The sequence below is a fragment of the Coffea eugenioides genome, chromosome 2 (genome assembly GCF_003713205.1).
Source record: "Coffea eugenioides isolate CCC68of chromosome 2, Ceug_1.0, whole genome shotgun sequence".
Taxonomy (NCBI): Eukaryota; Viridiplantae; Streptophyta; class Magnoliopsida; order Gentianales; family Rubiaceae; genus Coffea; species Coffea eugenioides.
Window position 1 is genome coordinate 2,756,644 of NC_040036.1, and position 18,123 is coordinate 2,774,766.

The window sequence follows — 18,123 nt, forward strand, 5'->3', positions numbered from 1 at the left end:
ATGTGGCAGTAGCCATGGCTGCCTCCCATAGCTGTTCTGGTGGTCGGTCTCCTGTCAATCGCTACCATTTTCAATAGCAAAATATCACAAAAATTCAACTCTTCATTTATTTATTTTTTGCATAGAATCTGATTTTGATATTAGCTTTTCTAAAACAATAAAGTTGATAGAAAACATATTGTTGCAATCGTACCTACCACTATTTATTCTTTTAGTTTTACCCACATATGTTTGCAAAAACTAATATTGAAATCATATTCTACGAAAAAAAAAAAAAAAAAGAAGAAGTGAGGATTTGAATTTCGGTAAAATTTTTTAACGAAAAATGACGGCGGCCAACCGCAGCATCGCTTGCACAGTGGGCAAAGGTAGCCATGGTTGGTGTCACATTCTTGATTAGGAAAATAAGGCACAGAAGAAAGAAGCGTGTGGTACTACTCTTTTCATTTTTCCATGCAATTTTTGAATATTTTGTCCTTAAAATTTATGAGGCATAAATTACACATGTTTTTTTTTTTTTTATCAAGAATATAAGTCCAATTGAGACGAGAAACTAAAAATGTGCGCTTTGAATTTGTAAAAGATGAAAAATCATTATCTCATATGTGAGAAATATAAAAAGTACAAAACCAATATGTGAGGGATTATGGACTAAAAATCATCATTTTAGTATGTGAAAGATATAAAAGTTAGAAAGCCAATATGTGAAGTGCTATTTATATGATTTTTTCTCTCTTCCTTTTGGTTACAAGAAATGTTTTTTCTTACCTTTTTTTTAAAAAAAAATTTTTTAACAAAGGAGCCGCGAGATTTGAAAAACAAATAAAAGATGAGAGGATTTAAACTCAAAACCTAGAGTTCCAACCTTAATTACCTGTTATTAGATTGAGAGTAGAGGTGGCAATTTGTCCCAAGTCTCAATGGGTTACCCATGCCCATAGGAACTTTGGGCGGGATGGGTACTGGAATTTGATAGTGGGTTTAAAATGGGACAAATCCCAATTGTACCCATTAATTGATGGAAAATTTTGGAAAATACTTGGGTACCCATTTGGCTCAAATAGCAAGGGCTCTGTTTGGATTAGCTATTTTTTGGGGTATTTTTGAAATATTTTATTGTCGCAGTGTATATGAAAAATTTTTACTATAATTTTTTTTGAAATATTTGATATACTAATATGGATGAGATATTTTTTGAGTTATTGTATATTACTGTAACATTGTATTTAAAAAATTTGTTTTCTGAAAATATAGCCAATCCAAACGGAGTCTTAGATTCAAAAATTATCTTTAACAATTGTTATAGTCATACCAGCGAATATAATCTAGTAGTCTTCCTAGTCATTATCCACAAGAATTTCCAGTATTTCAGTCAGTTTAGACCTGTCATCCTTGGATAATGACGAGGATAAATATTCAACACCTTAAGTGCCTTGGCCATCTTGATATATGTTGGAATATGCCTGTATTATATCTATCTTTTTCTTTATTTGTTAATCCAATTTTTGGTGGGATCCTGAGTATAAAGCACTTGCATGTTTATTTAATAAAACTAAAAGAAATTTTAATAAATAAAAAATATTAAAGTTATATAAAAATTCAAAATGAATTAAAGGAAAAAATATATATAGAAAATAGATTTGGGTATTGGGCGGGATCAATCTAAACCCATCCCAAAGTGATCCCGTCCAAATTAGTCCCAAAACACATATGGGTAAGGTTGGGCCCAAACCCATATGACTCGATTCCATATTAAACCCAAGCAAATTCCGCCCATTTTGACACCTCTAATTGAGAGCTCCTCGCGGTTACAAGAAATGCTAAATTGAGGTCAAGCGGGAAAATATAACGGAGCATCATCTCGGAGTTTCCTAAAAATTTTTCGCCGCTACGGTATCATTATTTTCTTTCAAAACAGGGTTTTTGTTGGTTCCGGTTTATTGTTTTGCTTGTGAGCAATCTAGAGGAAAGCCAAAAAAAAAAAAATTTGTTTTCAAGAAAAAAAAAGCTTATTGCAACTTTGCACGGCCTTCGAACTAACCAGTTCACAGGCCATGAGCTCAAAGCAATACGTGTAACTTCTAAACTTCATACTCGCTGGACGCTGCACAATTAGCATATCTCATAAAATCTAAATGAATGTATACTTTAGATACGAAAGCCATGAATGAATAAAATGATGGAAGCACTTGAAGGGTTATTATACCATAATGCTACAGCATATCCTGTATCCTAGATTTAAAATCAACGATGGATATGGGTACTAAACATGCAGCTCTTGAAACCACCAAAAAAAAAAAAAAAGACAACAGTGGAACATATGGGAATTTACGCTTTAAAAAACCTGAGATTGCCCATTATTGAAAAAGTTGGATCATAGAATCTGAAAATGAAGCTTTGCAGCAGCTCAGAGTCCTTTTGGTTTCCTTTTAGTGATGCACGCTATAGATGGAGCAGCATTTTCTACTTTCTTGAAAACAGACAGGCATATTAAACGATCGACTTTTGGATTTAGGAGATGCGTACTTATATATATATATACTCGCACATGGTATTGGAGACTAGATTCCCTCTAAATCATATTATTGTTCACAAATTAACATTGGACAACATTCTATGGAAGCCAAAGTTCAGGAAATTAACAAGTTTTGTGGACCATGGACGCTGGCCGGATCGCTGTTCAAATATTTATACAAGTAGAAGAACTGCAGATTGCAGAAAACCGGTTGGATGGATTCTTTACGTTTGCCATGTAAATACCCGCAACAAAGAATTGTAGATTAAGAATGAGGGACTTTTCTAGTGGAGTGGTCCCAAATGGTAGCGACAGGAAAGCGCCCAATTGTAACGAGCAGCAACCATTGTCATCAGATTAGACAGGAAATCAGAAGTTCAGAATTCGGCGTGCTTCTTGCAGTAGCATGAGATAATCAAGTTGATAACTAAGGCCTTCAGGGCTACAAATTTATTGGGATTTTCTGAGCACATTGGAAAGATCACTACCCGAGCTTCATTAAGATCAGTAACTGTACTACAGTACGAAGTATGTTATGATAACAAGTAATCCCAACACATGAAGAACAACTAAACACATATCTACTCTTCTTTAATACCTTTCAAGAATTTCACCACATGAAGCATTGTAGGACGTTTTGTAGGATTATCAGACAGGCATGATGCAGCAATCTGCAAAGTCTGAAGCATCATTTGCTTTGAATCTGCGTCAAGCGCCACCGGGTCAAGGACTTCTGCAGCCTGACCACTTCTGATTTTCATGAAAACCCAACCGACCAAATTCCCGCCTTCAATGTCCTTGAAATCAGGCCCTGTTGGCTCCTTCCCCGTAACCAATTCAAGCAAAATCACACCGAAGCTATAAACGTCCCCCCTTGTTGTTGACTTCCAGCTCTGGCCGTACTCTGGAGGAATATACCCAAATGTACCAGCAACATCGGTACTTACATGAGTCTCATACGCGCTGATCAATCTTGCTAAACCAAAATCTGCAACTTTCGGCTCAAAATCTTCATTGAGTAGGATATTACTGGCTTTAATATCCCTGTGAATTATGTGAGGAGTAAAACCATGATGAAGAAATGCTATCCCCCGTGCAGCACCTACAGCAATTTTGTAGCGTTTCTTCCAATCTAGCAACTCAAGAGTCCCACTTCGATTTCTCAGCCAAAGGTCTAAGCTGCCATTGCTCATATACTCATAGACAAGCACCTTTTCCTCGCCATAAGAGCAGTACCCAAGTAATGGCACCAGATTTCGATGCTTTACCTTTCCTAAAGTCTCCATTTCTGCCAAAAATTCCCGTTGACCCTGTGTTTTATTTTCGTTGAGCTTCTTAACTGCCACTATCTTTCCACAAGGCAATGTTGCTTTGTAAACGGTTCCAAACCCACCATCACCAATTATATTAGTCTTGCAAAAGTTGTTGGTGGCTTCAAGAATATCAACTATTGTCAGTTTGAGGAGCGGCTGCTCAAACATAGCAATGTTAATGCTTAGAGGCTCTTTTGATCGGCTGCTACTCAAGAAACATAGATGCTGATCTGTAGAACTATTCAATTTGCTATCCTCAGCATACTCTGGATCATTTTTCCTGGTACTCCTATTAATCCATGCCTGTCGCACAACAGCCACAGAAAGAGCAATTAACATAGCTATGACAATAACTGTTACCAGCGCCCAAATATTTAGCAGTGGCCATCTCCTCCCAAACCTTTTGATATGGCATTCGAGGCTCGCAGTTCCTCCACACAGATCCTTGTTCCCATCAAGCAAAAGTTTTGATCGATTTTGGCAAATTCCATTTTCAGGGACAGGGCCCACCAATCTATTGTCTGTGAAATTCGCAGAAATCAAATTGCCTAACCCACATATTCTTTCAGGAATTTGCCCAGAAAGTTTGTTGCTTGAGAGATCCAAATCCTCAAGTTGCAGGAGATTGCCAAGCTCGGAGGGTATTTCTCCAGTAAAATCATTTCTGTGAAGATCTAATGATGTCAGATACGACATACTCCCAATTGATCTTGGGAGCAGACCATCAAGGTGATTATCACTTAAATTCAGGATTTCTATTCTCCACTGCATGGAGTTAGATAAAAGACTGTCCAAATGACCTGTAAGACTATTTTTCTGAGCATACAGGCCCACAAGGTCTACCATTTCCGAAATGGATGAAGGAAGCTCACCATTGAGCTCATTTGAGCTCAAGTCCAAGTGAGTAAGCCCATTCAAATCCCCAAAACTGGAAGGCACCGAACCGGATAGCTTATTACCAGTCAAATTTAGCTTGACCAGTCCACTCAATTGACCAAGGCTTTCAGGAATTTCTCCTGTGAGCTGATTATTCCCGAGATAGAAGCCCTGTAACTTCAGCGACTCACCAAATTCCTCAGGAATACTACCTGTAAGTAAATTCCCAGATAAATCTAAAGTTGTGAGATTCGTCAAACCAGCAAGCGATCTGGGAATCTCGCCAGAGAGGATGTTGTTGCTGAGCAAAAGGTCCACCAAAACCACACAGTTTCCAAGTTCTGCAGGTATAGAACCAGACAACATATTGTTTGACAGATCATAAACTCCATGGTGCTGAACAAAGCTCGAATCTGGAATACTAACATGATGGAAATACTTGGACTTTTTCATAGGAATAATCCCAGAAAGATCATTGTAAGAAAGAACCAAGCATTGAAGTTGAGGCAAATCAGCTAAATCCTCCGGAATTGAACCATTAATCCTGTTTCTACCTAAGTCCAATGTCGTAAGAGCAGTGCAATTCCCAATCTCACTGGGAATCCTCCCATCAAGCAAATTGGAATTGAAATTCAAGACAGAGAGAGCAGTTAAGTTTCCAATCTCCCTTGGAATGAATCCTTTTAACTGATTGTTAGCTAGAACAAGCCTCTGAAGTGAAATTGCATTACCAATTTCCCCTGGAAGAGTGCCCTCTAAGAAATTGTTTGCTGCAGAGAATTCCATCAGATTCATAGAATTCCACAAACTCACCGGAATAGGACCCGTAAGGTTATTGGAATCCAATTCAAGAACCATTAGAGGAAGCCGTGAAAGATAGTCTGGTATTGAGCCCACAATTTGATTATCCACCAAAATCAGCTGAGTTAGATTAGTACACTCGACAAAAGCATCTTCAATGGTCCCAGTAAGAAAATTGCTATCAAGATCAATCTCCAAAAGCGCAACAGCATTGCAAAGTTCACCTGGAATTCGGCCTGTCAACAAATTATTACTAAGACTAATGTGAGTAAGCATTGTACAATTCCCAATCTCAGCCGGAATTTTCCCCGAAAAATGATTATTCGAGAGTAAGAGAGCATCAATCTGAGTCCATCTGCCAAGCCAAGAAGGTAAAGGACCAGAAAGCTGATTCTTTTCCGCCGCAAATGAGACCATGCTCAATTCTGCAAGCTCTTCTGGCAAAGGCCCGGAGAGTGAGTTGAAAGAAAGCATTAAAGTTTTCAAATTTTCTGCAGTTTCCAAGTTCAGGGGGTATTGAACCATTCAGCTCGGTGTAGACTAAGTTTATTATAGACAAATTTAGAAGCTTCCCTATCGATTTTGGGATTGAAGACTTTAAAGGGTTGTAGGAAAGATCAAGCTTACTCAAGGACCTAAGCTTGGAGAACGTTTCGGGCAATGGCCCGCTGAAAGAACAAGAGGGTGAAAAGAAAATTTGAAGGTTGAAAAGTTCACCGATTTCTGGCGGTAACTCACCGGAAAAATGGTTGATGCCGAGGTAAAGGTCCGTGAGGTTTGTTAGCCTGCCAATTTCCGGGGGAATGTGGCCGGAGAGAGAGTTGTTTGAAACGTCTAAAGAGGTTAAAGACTGAAGATTTGAGAAGAGAGTTGGTGAAAGAGAACCTGAGAGAAGGTTATTGCCAATGGCTAATACTTGCAGGCGGGATCGATTGGCAATCTGGGTTGGGATATTCCCTGTGAGTGCATTGCCGGAGAGGTCCAGAGAACGAAGCTTGGCCAAGTTTCCGAGCTCCGGCGGAATGACACCAGTGAAGAGGTTGGGACCGAGGGTGAGGACTTCAAGACGAGTCAACTCACCCAGTTGGCTTGGTAACTCGCCGAACAACAGATTACCGCCAAAGTCTAAGACTTTGAGCCTCTGAAGCGAAGCAATTTGGGGTAAGATTTCTCCGTAGAACAAGTTGGACGAGAAGTCAAGTACAATGAGGCTGGTGAGGTTGAAAATGGAGAGAGATAGTGGTCCTCTGAGCGAGCAATCCGGAAGAACGAGAGAGATAACTCGGCCGTTTTGGCAATACACACCCTGCCAACGACAATGTGAAGTGGCAAGTGTCCATGAAGTCAAAAGCTGCGGATTTTCAAGAGAATCCTTGAAAGAAATTAAGCTTAATGTGTCAGGGTCAAGCTCTGTTTGCTGTACAATGGCTCTGGAGCCCAAGAAACTGAGGTGCAAGAGGAGGGAAACAGAGCCCAGAAGCCTGAAGGCGAAGGTCATTGCTGTTGTTGGTGGCATGTAGAGAGAAGAATAATAATGAAAAAGTGGCAGGCGCAGGGCAGGGGGGTCACAATCTTAACATGAGGCTGGCTGATGCTGCTGTAAATGAACTCCCAGACGAGATGACTGTCCGCTTCACTACTTATTTTTTGCAGTCTTTCCTTTAACACATAGATGGCAAGAGAGAGAGAGGGAGAGAGAGAGATGAAGAAATGCAAATTTGTTATTGGGAAGAGGAAGAGAGTCGGGGTGACGAGGAATTTCAAATGGCTTTTCGATTACCAACATTTCGGGTGCAATGTGGGGGGCTAGGAGATTTTTGGGGCCCACCACGCATACATCTGAACTCTGAAGAAGAAAGGAGAGGATTCGATTTTCTCGGACAATACCAGCTCCAAGTCCCCAAGCCCATGCTTCATACCCGCGGCGCAGGGTGCAAATTAATCAAATTACTCGAGACCGCTTCGTAGTTTGATCAAATTTTCGAGTTCAAGTTGGAGCCATTTTATAAAATAATTCAGAGTTTGAATAGAAAAAAATTAAAACTCAAGGACTCGTTAAGTCTCATCAAGTAGCATATTTATAACATAAATTTTAATTATTTATTATAAAATTATGAAATTTACTAAAAAACTAATTTGAAAGCTTGATTAGAATCGATTGAATTTGAGCTCGAATTCAAACTCGACGAGTTCGAACTCAAATGTTTGAGCTCGAAATGCACTATTCAAATTCAATTCGACTCAATAACAGCTTTATAGAGGTGTACACCATGCATTAAGTACTAAATACTAATACTACATACGAATTTCAGTCTAGGAACAGCATCTGGTTTGACGAAAAGGCCCTGAGAACTGGATGCAAATAGATTATGAAGAAAATGAGAAGCGATGGTTAACAGGCTACTCCTGAAAGGGTACAATTGAGTCAAGTTGACTTAAAAAGTTTGGATTTGAACTCGAACTCAGTTTGAGCTCAAATTTGACCACAATTTTGTTTTCCCTTACACGAATTCATGCAAATCGTGTCTAACTGAATTTAGGAAATACTATAATTTATATTTTTTTTATAATTTTAAACAATAGACAAATTTGACATTTCATACTAACAAATAATATATGCGCGTGTGTGTGAAACTCAATTGAGATCGATTAAACTCGACAAACTTTCGAACTTTACATATTAGACTCAAATTCGACTCATCAAGCAGCTCAAGCTACTCCAACTTGAGTTCTAATTCGATTAACGCGAGTTCAACCTTTAGTTTAACTGATCAAATTTGTGATTATTTGATTAAATTAGATTCATTTGCACCTAGATACTCGGACTTGTACGTAGTGGTATTTCTGTCCTTCGATTGAAATACTTCACTAGGGTCTGGGGGTAGAGATTTTTGACGGGACGACGAGAGAGTAACATTAGAAAGGGCCTGGCGGGCCTGATAGCACCCGCTGTCTCTCCATAGGAAACAAACAAAAAGATTCGGAATTCTTTTCCACCGGGGCATCCATGGCCTCACTCACAAAATTACAAAGTTGTAAACTGCTTCCCCATGTCACTTTTCTTATCCTCTTGGACGTTTTTTCTTGTCATATAGGAGTTTAGGACCTTGCTTGATAATCCCAATATGAATGCTCAACCGTTGCTTACGTAAGGGAATGGGGGAAGGCCCTTAGTTTTCCCTTCTCTTCCCCCTCTTTTGGAAGCAATACTTCATTGTTCATAAGGAAATCAGTTGAACAATGGCTATGGCATAATTGTTTCACCCTGTGTGAGTTCTCTTTTGTTTTTTATTTGATTCTTATTCAGGCAATTCTACACTTCAGGGGACTAAAATTCTACTAACGGTAGCAAATTCTCATCTCATCTCTTTCCCAGGGAGAGCATAGTACTAGGGCATTCATTAAAGGAGAAAGAAATTGAACGAATTCTGTATGTTCAGAGGGCTAATAGTATTGTATCCAAGCAATGCATTAGTATCCAAGTCAACAATCCTCCTGTAATACTCGCCATTTGTTGTAATTAGCAGCCCACATCACAATCAGAAATACAGTACTCCATCAATTTTAGTGTATCAATGTCTCAGTAAAACTTCGCTTGTCAATTAAGTGGCAGTGTAACAGCTGTGGAGAGACGATAGCTGTTTGTCCATGATGTCCCCTATTGTATCTTGCCCTGTAATAATATTAAATAAATGAAATGGGGTTTGGAGTGATTACCACACTTGGGTTTTTTTTGGTACTTAATTTGGTCCGTCAGTGAGCTGATTCCAGCCTTCGATGAAACAGTGCTAGAATGTGGCAAATTTTACAGAAACAGCATGGTGTTTAATTTCTTGGAGAAATTTACTTCAATACATTTTACTGAAAACAGAAAATGTACGTAGAAGGATTGTGAGTTGTGAATATGACTCTGCATAACCAAGGGAAGCAATTGCTACTTTTAACCCTATTGAGTTGTTAGCAGTGCCCGCACTTACTACACTACACAGAACCCACCCCACCACCGCGCTGGTTTCTTGTTTCTCATGAGCTGATGCTTTGCTTTCGTTATGTCATCTTAATACCGTTCCTGTTTAGGAATGAAGGCAAAGTGGCAATAATGATGACTAATTGGTGGTGATCGATGAGAGGAGTGCTCCCATCCCAGCAGAGACCCAAGCTTGCCTTTACTACTACACCTACTTTTCTTGATCCTATATATGCATATAATTTCTTAACATAAACCTCTTAGAAGGATGCATATGATCAAATTGGGATTTGAAATCTAACTTTGAAATTTGAATTCATTTAAGTTTTTGAATTGTTGATACATTTGAGTATATATCATATTAAGTGATAAGTAACTATTAAATGATACATTAAATATATATCATTTAATTAATTCAGATGTTCAATTTAAATATACATTAAATATATATTGAATTTATTTAAGTTATTGAATTATTAATATATTTGAGTATATATCACATTAAATAATAAGTGAATAATTTAGAACTTCTTTTTTAGAGCAAATTTTGTCTAGAAAATTCAGTACCATTTAATTAATTCAAATACACAATTTTTTTTTATCAAACGCATTTAAACCTGTTAAAATTTGAATTCATTAAATTTAAATATTGAATTAAATTATCAAACAGGACCTTAGATACGTGTATATGATATTAGAAGCACAATTTCCCACAACGAGCGCCTCCTCGTCTTGAGCTAAATCTTTGGGCGGCAACTGGATTGTTACTTGTGCCCGATTGTGGAGGATGGACTATTTCCAGCTGTATGGTCTAACAGGAACCATAAATAAAAAAATAAAAAAAAAAACTTTATCTGTTTGAGGGCCTTAGCATTTAAGGCCCACAGAGAGGGTTCAGCCACTGAAACACTTTTGTTCCAATTCGAGTGAGGCCCAGTCCAGAAAACATAGCAACTCACATCCCTCGACGGACTAAGTCCAGTACATTCTTGTTCATAGTGCATGCAGTGCCCAATGACCCAAGACTTACCATTTGGGCAGTTGATGGGGGCCTCATCGGCCCAAGGCACATTATCACCCACTCCTTGATGTCGGAAATTGTATAGCTGCAAATGAACAATTGTAGCCAAAAAAAGAAAAAAAAGGTCGAAATTTATACAAAAACGATAAGAATGAAAAGAACAGAGCATCCTTGTAATAATGAAAAACTTGAAGAGGGGTAATTTGAAACATGAATTCAGTAGACAGCTCTTTAATCTATTTAGGGGGGGGGGGGGGGGGGAATTTGGAGAGAAAATAAAATGGATCATGAAAGCAAGTTGGATCCTTCCTTTTTGTTTGGGACACAAAGCAAGAAAGAAAAAGGAGGAATAGAAGGGGTTTAAGGTCTGTCCGAAGCTTGAAACTTTTCTTCCCAAGAGCGAGAAGAAAGCGAAGGAAGGAAAACGGTTTGATCGCACTTTTTCAAAATAGTAGTAGCATCAACTTTGTTCTTGAAAGGGTGAGATGGATCCCAAACAAAAATGGCTCTTACGTGAGATAACTTGTTACAGAATCTTTTCTTTCCATATGTGTCTCGATTTCAAGCAATGAATAACTACTCCAATTTTTATTTTTTTTTTGTCATCACAGAAAGTATTCTTTCGAACTAATTTTCCTGTGCCTGTGCACCTGCCAACAAAATACACAAGACGGTAGAAAGGATCGAAACACAACCATACAATGCCAGGACCTAATGAATCAACCCCAGCACCAGCCAAGCCGACCCCGGCAAACTACTATTTCTTTTTTTTTTTTTTTTACAAGCCAAAGGACTTTTGATATTTGGGCAAACTACTATTTCATTCCGCTAAAAATTTCGCTCAATTCCTTTTTCTCTCTCCTGAGCTGACAAACTAGACCTTTACGTGTCATCACTCACCAGCAAATGAATTGAACTCATGTCCGCCCTTTTTTACTGACAGTTGTACGGGAGAATAATATAAGTACAAGCATTGCGAGATACAAGTAAAGGTTGCAAATAGTAACTACCTTCGACCGAGGAAGAGAATTTCGGAGATGCATTTTGAAAATCACACTTCTGTACAGCTATTTGGTGCTCGATGCATAGTTGCTGGCTGTCGAACGTCTAGGAAGAGGACACATGATCCATTTGACTCAAAAGTAAAACGAGTTGAGTGGTGAAACGTGTCAATGCCCAACGCGAGTCAACTCACGTGATTAGGACTGACTGCTTAGTGCTTGACAAAGAATTTGGAGACAGCTTTGCACGCGATTCCAATCTCCAACTTAAAACGACGTGCAAATTGGAAACAAAAGAAAAGAAAAGAAAAAAAGAGAAGTTTGTGCTATTCATGTTTCTGTGTTTAAATACGGCACATTTTGAAGACAAAAAAATGTTCTATTAAATTAATTGAACGTTCTTGTTATCTTTTTCTTTCTAGAACACTGAAAAGAATTGGATAACAGGGAACCCGAGACGCAGGTTGGTTGAATCAGACACCGTCGCATATGGACCATGGAGATGGGGCGGGGACCCATCGGCCACTTCTGCTGTAGACTACTGTACTTACAGGCTACAGCTAAATGCAATTGGCGAAGAACGGATTCGTTTGTAGGCATCGTCCGACAGCACCTATATACAGTAGGGGATAATTTCAAAAACCTCCCTGAGATTTCTAACAATTTCACTCACCTCCTTTTAGGCTTGAATAATTACAGTAACCTCCCTTCATGTAGTAAACTAACTATAATATCCTTCATTTAAAAATAATTGCTACGAAAAAAAACCTACAACTATAATTAGTTTTTCATTCTAAAACAACAGCTACCACATAAAATAAACTCTTATTCTTTCTTTTCGACTCCCTCTCCTACCATTTTCTTCCTACATCTCATAATCCATTATTTTTTTACAATTGCCATCTACATAATTATTTAATATATCTCGAATCCTCATTATTATGGAAATAGATCCTCTCTCCTTTTTTCTGTTTTCCTTTTTTTGTAAGTATTATTGAATTGAAATTGCCAAATGACAAGTTGCCGAATTAGATTTGTTGTCATACTAAATGAAGATGAAAAAGATGGCGGTAATACATAGTACATATGAGAAAACAAAAGTGATAGCTAAAAAGGGAACATAAATTGAGAAAGGTTACGTTATTATACCAGTTGGATAAAAAAGAATTTTGGAATATAAAAATTGCAATTAGATTTGCCTAGAGACATGAGAAGTGGTTTCTAGTGTTGTTTTTGGTTGCTTCACGTTGGTATTCTTAGTGGGTGAGATTATTTTAGCATCAACAATATTGCGGCCATTTAGATTGAATTTGAAAAGCGACATTGGTCAATTCAAACACTGAATTTAAGTAGAAAAAATGGGATAAAGGTTAGGTTGAATGCAAACTTTAATTGTCATAGTTGATTTGCATAGGGAACTCTGGGGCGACAGCAGTAAACTGTCAAATTTGTGAGAATATAGATATTAAGTTAAATTGATTTATTGAGTTCGTTAGAATGATGGTTATGTTGTTTACAATAGTTACAACGTAGAAGAAGTTTATTAGTGAGTTTTTCACCTTTTTAAGTAATGAAGAGGTATTTTAGAATTTTTGAAGACAAATTTAACATATTAGATCTATATTGTTACTGAAATGCTAATTATAGGAGAGGCAAGTATAATTTTTTAAACTAGAGAGGAGCTTCCTGAAATAATCAGAAACTTTAGGGGAAGTTTCTTAAATTATCCAATATAGTAGATGTAGGAAGTCTTCTGACATAAGAAGTCGACACGTAAGGTAAATTGTTAATGCAATTGAGTTTGTGGGCCAAAAATGCACAAAGCATGATAGAAAGACCCATTAATGTGTGTGTGTTTCTTCCGACTGTTTGAAGAAAAAAAAATGATAGAAAGACCCATTAATTGGACACCAAGCATGTGATTTTCTTAAGTGGTTGGATCCCATTTTTAAGAACATTCTTCTGAATCCCACAAAAAAAAAAAAAATCTTCTTTTTGAGTGTTGTTTCTATTGATTGTTATTTTGAGGTCATTAATGTCTTTTTTGATAAATTGTCCGTGTAGGCCATTAGTCAAAAAGGGAAAGTGCAACAAAAAATAAATGTTAGGAGAGAAAGTATTTTTAACACAAAGTTAAACTATTGAAAATAGGAAAGGGTTGCAGTGAATCAGCTCAATTTAAGGGCTGATTTTAGCAAAGCGTAAAATATGATCAAATAATGCCATAAAATTTCATTTGAAATTTAACATATTACAACTCATCAATTCACAATTGTCTACAATAATTGAGATATCTCTGCGTATGAAATAGTATCTAGCATGTGTAACATAGAAAATAGTTAATTTTTTGTTTAATTGTTTGTAGTACCTAATTTAATTGTAATTGATTTGAACTTTCCTTTATACGTATAATTTAATCTACAATGGTTAATTTACTCGTATAATCTTTTTAATTTTATAGGAACGAATGAATTGTAAATAAGCATCGTAGTAACACTAGTGAGGATGTGCGGGCTGTGATTAACACTAGAGACGAAGAGCTTCTATTCTAATCGGGCGCCCCACTTCAAAGTCAGGCGCGTTGGAAGTGCTTCTACACGACTAAAGTCGTAGCCAGATTTGACAGCAGTTTACGTGTCTATTCATTGTTTCGACACGCAGGCAGTCTCCGGGATTGCTTGCATCTTATTTACACACATTAATTAATGATTTACTTGTATTATTAATATATTTTTCAATCATTTTTTTATTTCATATATATCAATATTTTTAAAAAAAAATTATTTCAAATAATCTCCGATCCAAACATGTCCACCAAGCCGGTGAAGAAGAAGAACAACATAACAGCTTCTTGCTCAGCCTCGTTGGCCGCCAGCGATTCGCATAAAACCTCCGCAATTTGGATTCCTTTCTAGTGCGCAACGACACATGGCAATCGCTAATGCTGCATATGCGACTCATTGTATAATGGGCACCGGGTGCTTTCTCTGTCGTGAAAATTCCCAGGAAAACGATTTGCAAGCTTTGTCGTGGTTGTTGATTGAATATACGATGTGATTTGTAGACAACACATATACCCATGGAATTTACACTTGGACCCTGATTTCTCAACTAGTATTATGTAAAGTAGTAAACGCGTAAAAAACTAAAAATGGCCCTGCATCGATCTTGAACAAAGGTAGAATTCAGGCACTCGCAAATGACAAGTAATGTTCGTTCAATGTTACATAAAGAACGGTCGGGTGCCGGGCGGTGGTAGGAAGCTACAACCGCGCCTCCGCTCTCGAGGAAAGGAACAAAAATTTGTTAATCTGAATCTGCATATATAGGGGCGCTCGTAGAGTTTGACTCTTATTCGGAGTTGAAGGCTTGCTCAAAACTTTTCAAGGCGTTACATGAACAAGTCTAATTTGTGATCTTTTATTAATATTAGCAATACGGTGGCTAACCACCTGTTTCAAGCACGATTTATTTTCACTACAATATTCTTTCCACCAAAATACAAAGAAAGAGTCGCACATAAATTACAAAATACGTTACTACTACTATAAAATTATACATTTACACCTGAAACTAGTGTGATGGTTGAAGATATAAGCATTAAACAAAATTTTTCTGGTCATCACCAAATAGTTACGAGTGAATTTAAAGCATGCAAGTGCGCAGAAATATATATCCTTGGGGTTCTGAGAGCTAGTTTAAATAGTTATCCAAATTTGACTTACAAAACAACAATTCCAAGCAAACAAGTACTCCTACTATACAATCACGGAAGATTCTTGATGATCTTTAAAACCATCTGCGATGTGTACGTGAATACATATTGTCTGAAAGAGGAATGGCTTCCCTCAAAGCGATGCACTAGAGTTGTGGAGCATAGATTTTTTATTGTACGGTGGCACGCGATTTCCTTGGTTTGACTTGGCAACAACCTAAGTATCATGAGTTTATTGGTTATAACAAAGAATCTCATGAAGCTAACAGGAATTGGATCACCTAGTCATGATGATGATTAGCACATTATTAGATGTTAATGCTAATAAAATCTAGAATTCCAAGGGAATGCCTCAGTGTAGTTGCTCTCTTCGGCCTGTCTTAATCGAATGAAGAGTTAAGTGCACCTTCCGAAGTTGTTGATAAGATATTTTTTTGGGTTTTCCGGTCAGGTGTATTGAGAGAAGCACCACAAAAGCCTAATTCCCATTTGTCCATGATATTGTATTAAAATCAGAGAAAAAAAAAGCAAGTATTCTTCATTCCAATTGAGCCAATAAGCTGAAGCCATCATAGATTCTCTGCAGGAGGCCCCGACCATTTTATCAATGATGCATCATCTATCAATGACAATAATAAAAAGGAGTTCAAACTCTGAGTGGAACCGGGGAACTGTTGAAGCAACAAAATTAATTGTAGGCGGTACTCGGCTTTCCATTTTAAACAAGACTTTGTCTGAATTCGAAAGTTGTTTCATTTTGAGCCGTATATAAAAACTCAATCCCTTTTTTCTTTTGCTATATATAGAATTTGCACAACTATTCATGGAATGCTAAAATGTGCCGGAATCTTGAAAACTTGTAAGCCAAGCCCTCCACATTCAAGTGCGTCATTCATCTATAAAAGGCCACAGGATCATGGTAAAGACTCGCGATCGACATACCTTATATAGTCTGTCTACTTTTAATTAGCAGTACTACTTCGTTTTCTGCTAGCTTCGACATGTCGAGGCTCCTGGAACCGCTTGCTGTGGGGAGAGTTATAGGAGAGGTGGTAGATAACTTCACTCCAAGCGTGAAAATGAACATTACTTACAATGGGAACAAGCAAGTGTGCAACGGGCACGAGCTCATGCCTGCTGTCATTGTTGCTAAACCTCGGGTGGAGGTTGGTGGCCAAGACATGCGTGATGCTTTTACCCTCGTACGTATATGTCCTTCTTATGCCCCCCCATTTTCCTTACGTATGTGTCCTAGCTAGCTGCATTGTGCTCTCTTATTTGTTTCTGATCTTTCTTGCCTCTTTTGTGCATTTCTTAAAGATCATGACCGACCCCGATGTTCCTGGCCCTAGTGATCCATATTTGAGGGAACATCTTCATTGGTTAGTAACGTTTTTATTTCACAGTTCTTTTTCTCTCTCTCTCTCTCTTCATTTCGAACAATATATATAACTTCCTTATTTTATGTGTAGTGCTTTACATGCATCGATCTCTCTTTATTTTTAGGATTGTCAACCTGGACATCCCCTGGAACCAGCTGACACCTCTTTGGTACTTTTTTCAAACCAACATTTTGCCAGATCAGTCCTTTGCTCTTTTATCCGTACTGATGGCTCAATAGAGGCGGGAGAGGTAGTTATAGGTAGGTAAGTTAACTAGTTTAACTTGCATGATTGACCAACAACACAACTACAACAGGAAGAGAAAATCGCGAGCTACGAGCACCCTAACGCCCGCATCGGATCCCCATACGCTATGTGTTTATCCTGTACAAGCAGAAGGCCGCCAGGCGGTGAAGCCACCAGCTAACTAAGCCATTCCAATACCAGAAGCTCGGCTGAAAGCATGGCGTTGGGAACACCCGTGGCTCTCTCTACCAACGCCCAAAGAGAAACAGCAGCAAGACAGAAGATGAGATGAAGCAGCAGAGCTTCATTTGAAGGCCCCCCCCCCCCCCCCTCTCCCTCAGAGTCAGCGGGCAAATTATCTTATGTTATTCCATCGGCCATGCTCCTATGCTACATATATAATATATATACATAAACCTTTCCACTCACTGGGGAAGTATCACTGGGAGTACTTATTGTTGAAGAAGAATTTGCGTGTCAGATTTTCTACACGTTTCTACTACAGTAATAGTACCAATTAACAAAAGTCATCCTCACCTTTAGCGCTTTGTTATTACCATCATTCAACTGAACTCCCTTCCCCTTATTAATGCACAACTATTGATATGCTATTTACATGTGGGAAAAGACTACCATCACCATTGGGATGATCATCGGGATCTCTGCAACTTAATTGGAGTTGCAGTATTGTGGTTCCTCCAAAAAAAAAAAAAAAAAAAAATTGCAATGTGGTCCCCTACGTACCAAATCTTTGTTCAACGCATTAACGAAAAAGACGAGCTCAATCTAAGCGTCACTGTAGGAAACTGCATCTGGTATATATTTCATTGGCAGCGTACGTTCCCATCTGGTCATTAATTTGGAATGTTTTCACCTAATGTTATCTGCAAGAACTTGTTCCTCCCATTTGGAGCTTGCTACCTAAGAGCATTATTTGTTAAAAGGTTACAGCAGGCTTTCTATTTTTATATATATATATATGTATACTATTGCCAGAAATCCCTTGATCGACAATTCTCCGCTGCTAAGACCGAAGATCCATGGTGAACAACTCTGCCAACTTCAACAGCACAAGCAGAAGATACTTATTAACTTGGCCAACAGGGCAGACTAGTTCAATACAGTTGATGAAAGCACGTTTATAACCAAGATGACTGGCAATCTCTGACGATACATATAAACTCCCAATCTTCTCTGTTGTAGTTTACACATTTTCTGAAGTACCATCCTTCACATAATTCCCAAAATACATGGGTACATCTTTGCTGGCTCTCGCATTTTTTCCA

General features: G+C 38.1%; 1 protein-coding gene and 1 pseudogene across 1 annotated transcript; one reads left to right on the forward strand and one right to left on the reverse strand.

Annotated features, from left to right (window-relative positions):
* Positions 1-2,909: 2,909 nt before the first annotated feature.
* On the reverse strand, positions 2,910-7,003 carry LOC113762949 (leucine-rich repeat receptor protein kinase EMS1-like). The gene is given in 2 exon segments (XM_027306600.1): positions 2,910-5,994; positions 5,996-7,003. Coding segments are annotated over 2 exon segments (3,906 nt in total). The 3' UTR covers positions 2,910-3,096.
* A 9,207-nt stretch (positions 7,004-16,210) lies between these two features.
* Positions 16,211-17,129, forward strand: LOC113762972 (annotated as a pseudogene).
* Positions 17,130-18,123: the final 994 nt, after the last annotated feature.